Source organism: Erithacus rubecula (assembly GCF_903797595.1).
Source record: "Erithacus rubecula genome assembly, chromosome: 2".
Lineage (NCBI taxonomy): Eukaryota > Metazoa > Chordata > Aves > Passeriformes > Muscicapidae > Erithacus > Erithacus rubecula.
In genome coordinates this window covers 52,368,653-52,381,486 of record NC_136685.1, presented here as the reverse complement: position 1 = coordinate 52,381,486, position 12,834 = coordinate 52,368,653, and the positions used below count along the sequence as shown (strand labels likewise).

The 12,834-nt window shown below is 38.5% G+C and overlaps 1 protein-coding gene across 1 annotated transcript in view; it reads left to right on the top strand.

Annotated features, from left to right (window-relative positions):
* The first annotated feature begins 683 nt into the window (after window positions 1-683).
* SAMD3 (sterile alpha motif domain containing 3) overlaps window positions 684-12,834 on the top strand; it is a 34,843-nt gene continuing 22,692 nt past the window's right edge. The window contains exons 1-5 of the mRNA XM_079298188.1: window positions 684-729; window positions 869-930; window positions 1,106-1,213; window positions 1,940-2,129; window positions 5,866-5,976. Coding sequence (XP_079154314.1) covers window positions 1,135-1,213; window positions 1,940-2,129; window positions 5,866-5,976 — 380 coding nt within the window. The 5' untranslated portion in view covers window positions 684-729; window positions 869-930; window positions 1,106-1,134. The remainder of the gene's footprint in view (window positions 730-868; window positions 931-1,105; window positions 1,214-1,939; window positions 2,130-5,865; window positions 5,977-12,834) is intronic.

Genomic DNA, 12,834 nt, shown 5'->3' with positions numbered 1-12,834 from the left:
GTTGAAAGATGAAAACAGAAATAGCTTTATTCAATGAGGGAGTTTTTTGTTTGTTTGTTTGTTTTCTTTTCAATACAAATGCTGATGAGGTTTGTGAGGGTGAATCCTCATGTTATCCGGAGTTTGCTGCAGGCTCAGGGTATGGAAGGAAGTGTTTGACCAGCAATGCCAGACATTCTATACTTGTCTGAAAAGCTGACTCCAATAATGTCGTTTTGCTGTGGATTGCAAGCATGGTCACAGAGCACTTAGTGCTCATTTAGGTAGTAGAGCTAAAACACATTAATAAGAAAATTCCCTTCAGAGAGAGTTTGCTGCTTCAGGGAAGTCTGCAGTGTGCAATAAGCTGTTCTTGACAAGTAATCTTCCTCTGGGGAGGTCTCTGGTGGTTTTTGGGATGTGATGCACCCCCTTATCATCCAAGTGAGTCCTTCAGGCAGGGGGCACACAGTGCAGGACTAATGCAGAGGGTGGGTGCACCCATTCCAGCTGCCCCAGGGAACTCTGCCTTCCCAGGATGCCCACTGCATCCTCCCAGGTACCACTGGAGCCTGGACAGAGGAACCAGCAAATAACAGGGGGAGCAGTCTCCTCCCTTTCACCTTTGCTGTCCCCAGCTGTTGGTAATTCAGGGTTAAGTATTTGCTGGGTACCTGCCCTGCGAGGTGTAGAGAGGGTTAAGGTGTTTGATTGCCTGTAAGCATGGATGTGACAGACTCTAATCTGATGGTGGGGTGGTTTGTTGGTTTTTGTTTTTTTTCCTTCTGTAAAATGACAGCCATTTCCTGATGAGCCTGATGGTGGTGGTGAATTTCACACCTTTTTTCTTCTCTGTGTGGAAACCTGGGTGTTAATGGTACTGGAGCAGGTCGTGTTTTATAAGGAATGAGGCTGCCTCAGAACAGAGGGAAACCAGTGACAGGAGAGGAGGTGAGGAAAGTGATCCAAAGAAATTGCCACTTTTAACAGGCATTAGCTTGATTATTTTGCAGTATTTTTATTCAGATCATGGAGATGTATTATTTCCTAAGAACATTTTTTGCTATGAAATGTTGGAGCTTGGCTTAGAGTTCAGCACAAAAATAATCCCCTCTTTTCATTTCAGGGAGAAATTCAGCATTGCAGCAACTGAAGATGGAAAGTTGGTCAGTTGAGCAAGTCTGCAACTGGTTGAAACAGAGAAATTTAGGAGAGCTAGTTCCTAAGTTCCGTGGTAAGCATTTTTGTTGTTTGGGGGGTGGTGGTGTTTGTTTAGTATTTCTTGCTATGCATTTAATTGGCACTGCCTACCTTGTTTTGGTTTGGGGCATGTGTGTATATGCTAACCTCAGACTTTTATAGAAATTTATTAGGGTGAGAACTGGCACAGATCTGATAAATCAACATAAGTGTACAGATTTGTTACAAAATTGGAGAAATCCTGGGGATGGGTTTAAGCCTGTATATAAACAGAGACACCTCAAATCAGAGCTGGCAGTTTATAAGTCTTGACAGGGCCTATTTTATGTTGCATAACCCTTTTGAAATAATGCAAATGTATTGTGTAAATGTTTTATGTCTGAGTATATAAATACTCTACAGAAGAGTGCACAAGAAGCTGTTATGTGAACAGCCTATTTCTTGTGTACTCTGTTAAAAAGCTTGATCTCCTTCATCAGCAAATAACAGTCTCCTGTGGTTCAAGGAAGGCCTGATTTAAGGCATTCAAATAGACCCCTCACTGCTTCAGTGTGTTTCAGACTTGACTTGTTGTCAGGGGAATATGTCTGGCCAGTGATAAGGAATCCTGGCACTGCTTAGGGAAGGATGGTGGCAGCTGAAGATGAATGTCAGCAGTATCTTTGACCTGTCTTCCATCATCATGTTTTTAGGCATATAGAGTGTAACTGTAACTATAAAGCTATTTTACAGTAATTATTTTATCCCCTTCAATCTGCAGAAGAAGAAGTAAGTGGAGCAGCTCTTCTGGCTCTTAATGATCGTATGGTGCAGCAGCTGGTGAAGAAGATTGGGCACCAGGCCGTGCTGATGGACCTGATTAAAAAATATCAGCAACAGAAGAGTGGGCTGGAATCCCTCACTTACTGTTGTGAAACAGCTTCTCAGAAATTTCCAGAAGTAATCAGTGGGTGAGTTTGTTCATGGCACAGCAAATATCAGTCTGGGTATAGCTTTTTCATGGAATTTTAAAATTGGCATTTACTAGCTCTTCAGCTGTATCTAGATTTTATATTTTGAGTATCTGTAACAAATGTGAAGTGTAAAATTGGATTAATGCCTTGTGGTTTTAAACAGGGCATCAACATTCCTGAACCATGCCATTAATTAATTCAACTTCCTTCATAGCCTGTTCTAGGACCTGGTTTTCATTTGGGTGAAGCACCATCAAACTTTCATTTAGCTATGATTTTCTCTGTTTACAATATTATCCTTTTGAAGAATTTACTTTTAAATGCTTGCAAGCCTTGGAGTAAAATAATGATGTAGAGATAGTATTTGTGTCACAGATGTATTGAAAGTCAGTTTGTCAAAGGAAACTCTTGGTCCAGATTTAAGCATTCAATAATCCCACAGTGGGATTATTGAAATTTATTGTGAAGCTATAGATTTTTAGAAAACAGATTTTAGGGAGATTGTCCTCAGTGATTGTGTTCTGACTCTTGGTTGAGCAGATTTTCTTCATTTGTTTGGGATTTCTTATGGGAGGGAGGAGGGGGCAGAATTTGTGGAGTGTTATCATTGGAGGTATTTGGTAAGGTGTTTGTTGATTCTCCCGTCCTTTCCTTCCATTCTGATCTTTTTAAAATCTTGCAGGGTTATGTTTTTCTGAATGCCTTGGCTGAGGAGAGAAATCCTGACCTCTAAGTGGTCCCTTTAAACCCAAGAATCCCAGCCATAGAGAATGGCTTGCCATGGATGCAAAATGCATTTTTTCAAAGGAAAGCACTAGCACTAAGGCTGCATTAGTCACAGTAGGATTAATCCCAGAGGATTAGAACTGCAGAGCATTTGCCTTCATCCAAAAGGAGTCCAGGTTGTGCACTCTGAGGTGATTAACAGCCCAAACAAAAGCGTGTTAAACAGTGATAACTGTGTTACCTCCAAACAACTTGAGCTCAGGAGCAGAACTAAACTGCACGGGGAGATACATCCTCTTGTCCTTGTGGAAGTATTTGTGAAACTCCTTAGGTAAATGCTCCTGCACCATTGGAAAAAAGGGGATTTGCTGGAAGAAGACCAAGTCAATGCATGTAAAATTTATCACAGCCAGTCTCAGTTCTCTGCACCAAGGGCCTTTTGTATTTGCTTTAATGGAAGCTCCTTCTTTAGATGTATAAATCCTGTACTTCATCCAAAGTGTGGTGGATATACCATGATTTCAGCAGGGAGTTCTGAATCAAACATGTCCTTATGTTTAGGATAGTTAGAATGTTGCTTCGGATATTTAGCTTTCATCCTTGACTTTGTCAGGAGTTTTGGATAGACTGTGTCTCAGATGTGACTGTTTCCCATGTGCTTCTGAGATCTTGCAGGTCAAGCCATGCTGTCCCGAAAAGAGAATGCAGTTGTAGTTGCATGGCTGCAACAGTTTTACTGTGAAGTTCTGCAGACTCAGAAAAAAAATAATTAAATACTTAAAATATCAAAAGTTAGTGAATATAATTTGCATTAAAATTTTTCCTTACCTAGTCTCCTTCCTGGAAAATAAGGTGCTGGTATCCTTCTATTTACAGGGAAGCCACTGCTCCTGAAATATTTTTTGTGTCAGCAGGAATGACCAAATAAAATCCAAGCAAGTTTATGGTACATTCAATCATGTATTTTAGAATGAGTAAAAAGTCAATATATTCTGTGAATTTTGGTGTATAAAACTATGGAAAAGCACCTCTAGTGAAAAGAGTGTTTTGTTATCAAACTAAAAGTTGTATCCTTATAAGCAAATAGCTGTGACTCTTTTCTTAACACTGCAGTGCTTTTCTTAGTGATGTAGTTAAAAATTATTTTTCTGTTCAGTACATCTTGAACAAAATCCTGTAAAAGTAATTTCTTTTGATCTAGTTCAAGGACTCATGACTAAAGTGTACGAGACACTGTTTAAAACAAATGTAAAATTCATAGTTTTGACAGTTCACAATATATGTGAGCGCACATTTCCTCCATTGCTCAGTGATGTTAGGCTGAATTGCAGTGAGTAGAGGAACTGTGATAAGATTTGCAGCTTGTAGCATCCACAGCTGGATGTGTGGTCCCCCTGTGGTGCCAGGGAACAATGCTGAAAACTGAGTTTGCACACTCCTAGCCCCTATCATGCAGTGCTTGTGCCCAGGTGAAAACCAACCCTCTTTTCTGTTTTGCAGAACTACTTCTCAGTCAGGCCAATTCCCAGAGCTTGCTCACCCTGCCAGAACCAGTGACAGGGTGGAGAGGGCACTGCTCAGGGCAGGGGAGAAAGCATCATCATCAGTCTCTGGGTCAGCTGAAGTCACTGTGGAGTTCTGAGAGTTGTATTTCCCTGTTGTATTTCTGGTATAAATGCTGTCCCCAGTGTTTCTTGGTGCACTCCTGGCTGCCACATCTTTATCCTGGTGTCCTTGGCTCATCCTCTGACTGTGTGTGAATTGTTCTGACCTCTGCTCCCTGACAGAAGCAGTCCTTGGTTGGACATGGAATTTAGAGTGTGACAGGTGAACACTTTCTGTGTGGAAGTAATAGATTTGTGAAAGGACCCTGAATGTGGCTCACATGTCCAGCAGTTGGGATTTAGCATCTTGTGTCTGTCACTAGTTCAGTGGAAGTGTTCTCAGTCTCACAGTAGGAACTGTGCTTATGTGTGTATGAGGAGCTCACACACACTTTACCAGGTAAATACTAAGATGCCTTTCACTTTCAGGATCAGTTGTTTCCAAGAACCACACAGAGAATGTGCTAAGGGCTTTCATTGTTTCATTTAACTGCAAGGCTGAAATATATTGGTTCATGGAAAGGGAGAACTCCCCTTACAAATATGGCAAACTTTATTGTCATTTCCAATAACAATTTCTTGTATATTGAGTGCAGCTGAGGCTGGAACAGTTTCTAGAGTATCTTTAGAGTTCAGATGTTCTGAAGTGATGAGGTTTAGGAAAAAAAGTGGTTTATGATTGCCATGAATTCTTGGCAGCATAATAGTATTCCCTATATTAGCTCTGCCTTTCCCCCAGTATGGGGCAAAACTGCTGATGTTGGCTTCCACCAGCACATCTACCAAAACAAGAAATAACAGGAATATGAAGAGAGAGAGCAGTGAACACAAAGGTTAAATGGAAAAATCTAGAGTTTTTGTTGTTAGTGATAAGCTAGAGCTGGAGCAAATAGCCAGGTACAGTGGACAGTAAGATCAGGAAGCATTTGGAGATCTGGAGTGGCTGGAGTAATGCAAAGCTGAATTGAAGCTTTTGACTTAACTTCCAGAAAAAAAAAATATTTTCAACATTCTAGTTAAATAGAAATGTATTGAAATGCTGTGTAATTAGATCTTTCAGGCCACCCCTTGTATGTTGTAATGGTCACTTTTTCCCAGAAATTAGGAGATGCCAGGTTATGAAGGTGGAAGTTACTCTGCAACTCTGAGAATACTGATTTTCTTGGGATTTGTAACTGTGTGGTAATTAGAATATAAGCAGGCATTTTTCCTTTTAATTTGCCAGAGTTTGATAATTGAACTGAGGTTAATTAAGAGATATAGCATATAAAATCATGACATATTCAATATGTTAATTCTTCTCCCTTTCTGTTTCTGCCACTGGTATTTTAGAGCCCTAAACTCCCTCTTTTCTATAAAATGCACAAGACCTGAGAGTGATCTTTTGTTCTTTTTTCTTTCAGGGCTACTGACAGACAGATGTTAAATTCTTCCAGTCCTGTGGAGCAAAAGAAATATCTGTGTTTGGCTAAAAATGAAAAAGGACTAGTTGATCATAGAGTGCTAAAGCAAAAGTGAGTTTATAATATATTCATTAAATTTTCCTTACCTTTTGAAAATTGCATACTTTTTTTGTTTAATTTAAGCTTTATAAAAAGTGATCTTAATTACCATTGGTCAGGTTCAGGTATATCCAGGTATTTAGAAAACAACAAGAACAGAAATTTATTAGTATTTGACTGAATGAAATAGCCTGATGGTGTGATTTCATCCTCAGTCTTTGCTTACTGTTTCATGTTACCTCATGCAGAGGGCAGGGTACATGTTTGTCTTTATTTATGTGATTTTTTTTTAAAAAAAAATCATATTTTACAGATGTGCTTTCAACAGCAATCTGAGAAATTTGTCATTACAGAGTGGAATATGACTGCTCAATAAATTGTGTGCTTGAGGCATCTTAAATATAGTACTTGGAAAGGTAGGCATGCTGATTCCATTTGCACACTCATTTTCCTTGGTTATCAAAATGAACCTACCTAGAAACTGGAGGCAAGACAATACGATGGATTTTTTCGTTTTCTTTTTTTCTATCCGTTTTTTTTTTTTGTTTTTCTTTGAGATGGGCAATCAGTGTTGATAGAGAATCCTGTCCCTCTTTCAAGGCAATTATTTTCTTGTTTGCAAAGCTTTATCTGCTCATCATTATCCCCCTTTATTCACACTTGCTACAATTTCTCCCCCTGCCATTCTCCCCCATAAAGATGATTTAATGCTTTTAGAAGTCCTGATACTTCAGTTTTTAAAAGAGCATCCCAAAACCTCCAAAGATCCTTTCAGCATTGTTAACAAAGAAACAAATCCAAATCACCTGAACCCTTGGAATAAACCACTACTACGATCCTGCAATTTTTAGCCTGTGCTTCTAAAGGATGCTTATTTTTAATTAATTTGCCTTGTGCTGTATAAAGAGTTTTAAATGGGTTGTGTGAATCAGAGTAACCATTACACAATGTAGTTTAAATTATTGGTATTTGGCCAGGATTGTACTTACAGTCTCTGTTAATTTCATCCAATCTGAAAAACTTAAAATTTGTGGGTTGATTTTTTTTTTTTTAATTTTTTTTCAGTTTTGGGTTTTTCTGTTTGTTTTTGTGTTTGTTTGTTTTAATTTGTGTATGGTTTGGGGGTTTTGTGGTTTGTTTTTGGATTTGGTTTCGTTTTCCCAGAAGATTCATGGAGCCACAGCTTCAACAACTGTATGATATTTCTGGAAGTGAATTAGTGGAAGCCTTTATGGATTATTAATGCTAGTGAATTAGCTCCAAGTTTCTCTGTGATTCCTGTGTAGGCAGTCCTAACAACTGTGGTAAATGCACTCTTCTATACTACTAAGTATTACCAAAATATCAAAGAAGATTGTTCGAACACAAAAATAAAGAATATGTGGATGAAGAAAATTATTTTTTTTTTTCTTGCAGTGAAATTGAGCATACATAAAATCAGATGAGGTTTGCAGACTACTCCAATGGAATAATGCTTTGCTAGCAATGATAGAAGTAAAAACAGCCAATCTTTTTGTTAATCTCCAAGAAGATTAATCTTGAAGCAGTGCCTGTCTGTGAAGACAATAAGATAGACACAGAGGACAATTCAATAAATCCATTTCCCATATTCCTGCTTTTCTGTGCTGGAGTACTAGCAGTTTTATGGTTCCTGACGGCCTGGGGTTTATCTTGTTGCTAAGACAGGCTTTTATTATTTGTAAATACCTGATACTGCTGTGGAAAACCAACATTTTATTGGTTGGTTTATGTGTTCTGTCTGCCTTTCCTCAACATATTTGCTTAGCAAATGACATCCCTAATGTATCCCTTTTCCACTGCTTCCACTGTGATGGTCCAGCTGTTTTCCCTCAAGATTGATGTCCTGGTACATGTTTATTTGTACAATTATTTTTTCTATAAAAACATGTTCTGCAGCTCTTGAGTGCTGTGTAACAGATTTACTGTCTGAATGCCTTGGAGTAATTTGCTCAGAGCACAAGCAGGATAACAGATCCTCCAGCCAGCCTCAACAGGTTTGAGCTTCCCTATTTGCTGTGAGCTGGGAAGATGTGGTCAGTGCTCAGTTGAACCTGGGCCTGCATGGGTCAATCATTTCCTCAGTGGAGGAAATGTCTTTAACTAGGCCAGTCCCAGATCTTTTTTGGTCAGGCTACAGCAACTGTCCTGACTGCTGGGGAGTTGCATCTGAATTGTCTTTAATTATGATATGACTTTCTGCTAATGATCCCTAGAGAGCTCCTTCCTTTGCCTCCCCTATAACTTATACATCAGTATTCTTGGTCTGTTTGATGTGTTTTATCAGAAACACACTTATGCTTGTGCTTTAAAGAAAAAAGAACAGAAAATTTTAAAAGGAAAAGAGGAAAAAAAAGCATCTAGCCTGAAGAATTGTCACCTAGCCAATTACTTCAAATTATTTTGCTCCATTTACACAAGAGGGCAAATATTACTTTTATATACATACATATACGCACAAATGCAGCTATAATCCTACAGTGAAAACTTAGCAGGGCTGTGCTTTTTAATGTATAGTTGAAGACTTTCTTATTTTCTAAGCAAAGACCTTATTCTCAATATCAGTATTATTTCTGTTATATGTCATGATCTTTTTTTCAGTTAGCTCATAAGGACATGAAAAGCAGACTTAAAAAAACCATGTTAAGTCTTTGACAGTGGTCAATAGTGGGAGTGAAGTACTGCCTGTCTGTTTTGCTCAGAAGGACAGTTCCAGATGCTTTGTTTGATTATACCTTTAGTATAATGTACCAGAAAAACAATTTCATTTTTATGATTTCTGAAAATTTCATTTCAATTGTTATTGCATCTTCACAAATCTTGTCTTATCTGTGAGTTTTGGCTTAGTCTGTCCAGGGATTGGGAGATACTTTAAATTTAGGTTTTTAATTTATGTGGATGAAAGAATTTCTGCCCCTTTTTTTTATTTAAGTCAGCATTTCATGTCTCTGTCATTGCAGCAGGATACTCCCAGATATTAACCTAAAAGACCTAGAAGAGTCATAATAACAGCTATTGTCTGTGCTTTTTCCCTCAATGGTTTGGAAGTCAAGGCAACTGGTCTCATGGTTTTGGAGAAGTTCAGGTCATCAGAACCAAATTTTTTGGCATGGTGCTATGAGTCTTCCACAGAACTTTGCAGGAAAAACGAAATGATTTGCTGTGTCTTTTCCACATCAGAAATGAGCAAGTCTTACAAGTGACTTGAAGAAGGACACCCATTGCAATGCCTTATTAAGGTCTAGCAAAGTCGTAAGAGCAACACAACAGAAATTCCAAAAAGGCATAAAATTCCTTGGATGCAGTATAACAGGTCTTACAGAGGTGAATAAACCCTGTTTCTTTTAAATGGCCTGATTTAGCTGGGAATTTTGTCAATCAGATTCCCTAAGGAGCATTTTTTCTTCCCCTCTCTGTAACCCACAGCTTCTGCCCTCGGATGAAGTGAAAGTGAAAGGCCTTCCCCTATGTGATGCAGCTCCTCAGACTGTCAAAAACTCTGGGCTCCTTCTAGAAGAAGGTTTTGTCTGCATCTTGTAAACTTTTTTGGAAGCAGATTCATTTTGTCTGTAGCTTTGTGCTTATGATGGTTTAGAAAGGGCACTGCAGGGGAAGATGAAGAGGGAGCTGCTCTGAGAAATGGGCAGCTTTGGCACATCTCACAGCTCCCACATCCCAGTTTTCCTTAAGTTAACACTGTGGGTAACTTCTTCTTCAGTCTAAAAGATACCTACCATTATATTTAGTGGGGACTAAAAAATATAAGACATCATCAAGTGCTTGGCAGACTGCAAATCCCAGGCTTTAGGGAATAACTGGAAAACCTTGTATTTGTGCTCAAAAGTTGGAAGTTACAATGCAGCACTAAAAGAGAATGGCATAAGGATCTTTCAGGCATAGATGTCAGAATTGTGAATAGAAAAATAGAGCCCTTTTTTATCTAACTATTAAGAAGAAGAAAAGTTTTATTTGATATTTCATCTTCTGTCATAATTTCTTCATTTGGATGGAAATAGCCCTTGCAACCCTAAATGTTGTCATAAAATTGAAAGCATATTATACATGTGTTAGGAAAATTGAACTTTTTTTACAGCTGAAGGCTTTTCCTTCCTTTCACATCAGCAAGGTCCTTGTTTTCTCCTCTGGGATATGTTAACATGGACTCTTTTCCCCACTACAAACCTTCGGACCAGAGTCTCTTGATGTTGTGTGATGTAGACATGTGAAAGGTTAGACCTTCATTTGTGAATAACGGAAATTTATTCAGACTTCACCCATGTGCTGAGTTTTATGTGAATGTACCAAAAAGTGGAGCAACCCTTTGCTGATGTCAGCAAATTTCTTCCTAACTGCCATGTCCTCTTCTGAGCTGATACAAGATATAGCAATGGCTGCTTGCCTCATGGGCTTCAGCAGACAATAAGGAAAGCTTGTGGCACATAGCCCGTTTATGTGTGTGCTCAGTTGGCATTTAAATCACATTTTCCCCTAAATGAACTAAATAGATGCAGGAAACTGATCCTTCTTACTAGCTCAAGAAGCTTAAAAAAATAAAATATTATTATAATCTAGTATTTGATCTTGTTTTTAGGTCCCTATGGCACTTTACTCAGCTATCTTGATTGAGTTGTCTGTATTGATACCAAGACTATTTTTACTGACTTGTTACAGCTAATTCAGGTAGCTCTGTGTGTCTATGTGATGTTGCATGGGGTACTGAACTTAGAGTGATGATGCTGTGTTTACTTCCCACTCTTCTCTCCAGTGTGATCTAAAACCATCACTGAATAGTCTGGGTGACATTGCAAATGTGTTACTCTTTGTCTTTTTGGCAGTAAAACAAGATATTCCCTGGGATTAGGGATGCCAGGGGTTATAAAATTCATATAAATGGGCCTTTGGGTGTCCTTTGTGAGGTTTTTTGGTGTTTGTTTTTTTCTTTGGTTGTTTGGTTTGTTGTGAGGTATTTTTCCATCTTAAGGAGACAAATAGGTCCTCCCAAAATAACACTATTTTACGGCTTCACATTTCAGCAAACGTGCTGTGTGTGAGCAGAGTAAGGTTACAATGGAGACAAAGAAGGAAATAGCTGTGTGAGACAGGACTGTGACTGAGCACATTAAAGTGCCAATCTACAAAAGCTGAGTGGCAAAACCTCTGTGAAAATTTGCCTCCTTGCTGAGGAGCTGTTTCTTAGGATGCAGTTCCATACTGCAGCTAAGCATGGAGAGAGCATCTTGCTTCATCTGAATTGGCATTTGTTTCACCTCATGAGAAGCCATTTTGGGGAATTAAATTGTGAGAACACTAAATGAAAAGAGTAATTAAGAACCTTGTAATTGTAACTCCTTGTAACTTGCTGCAGGACTCCTAGTACCAGTAAGAAAGGAGTGGAGGTCAGACATGTGACAGTGGAGAAAGAGGGACACTGTAATTTTGCCTGAGCTAGTCATTGGAGTAATTTAGCTGTAGAGTAAAAGTCTAAAGTAATTGAGAGACAAGAACAGATGTAAATTGAGATTTTGAGGTTTTTTGAGATTATTTTTTGCAGTTTCAATATTTTAATCTAATTTCTGCCTCAGGTTGGCTAGAAGAGGTATGGCTAGAAAGAGGCTACATAGATCTGTACCTAAATCTCAAACCTGTACATGCACTGGGGTTTATGTATAGAATCAAAATCTTCCTTGATTGTGGAGAACAGCATTGCAGCTCAACTGAACTTTTTTTTTTTTTGTTTAACTTTTAGTTAAACAAGCTTGCATGTGTGCATTTCTGAGGATAAAGTTTATGTGGAATTTTGTCTCTTTTCAAACAAGTTTGTATTTCACTGTGAAATATTACAGCACACGTTTAACATGACTTCCCTACAGCAATAAGTCCAGCTAAAACTAGTAAAATATTTAATCTCATGCACTGTGGAGACCAGAGGAATTTTTAGATCTCATTTGGAGAGCAAGGAATTATTTTGTATTGGGTAAGGTAAATGAAGATAAATGAAATTTGGAGTATTTTTGTTTCTGTGACAAGTGTGAACAGATTGCTGAATGGGAGATTTGCCATGATTCCCTTATTATTAGCCATCCCAAATGCAAGAAAATTTAATTTTCTCAGGTGACTGAATGTACTTCAGTGTGCCCAAATGGAACCTGCTATAAACCCTGCCACTTCTTGAAATGGTTTTCGGCTTCAGTGATATTACCACCAACAGGAATTTCAGTACTGCTTGGATGAAAAGTATTGTAAATTTTAAGTTTTGTCCATTTTTGAGCTGTTTTAACTGGTAGCATGTTGAAAACACTATGTAGTAACTTGCAGCCTGTATGTTAAATCACTTCCATCAGGAAACTTGCTGAAAGTTCAGGATGCAAACTTAAAGGCTGTAGAGCTCCTCACTGATTCTACATTGAACATCTGCACTTTGTTTGCATAGGAGGGATTTCCTAGTGATTTCAGAATCTAAGTTGGGTTTTATTTCCCCATTTGTATATTAATTTATCCCCAAAAAAGTACATGAATGCATCTGTGGATATGTTGTCACTTCCTGCACAACTTTGCCTTCTTTTGAGACTGCACAGCACTGACAGAACTTCATTATACTTTGCATCTACTGGTAATCATCTGTGTCCCATGAAATATGGTGAGCTTGGAAAGAGCAGCTCTGATATTTTGTACCTGTTTTGCATGGGGAAATGGTAGTGATGTGAGTACTTCTACTGATGTTAGGAGCAGAATACAGTACTGAAACTATGTATTTTTTTTTCCTCAGCACTGCATTGCCATTCATGGTAGGGCTGGGGTTGGTGCAGTTATATCAGGGCTGTAGAGTTTTTGATAGCCCACAAGGTACATTAA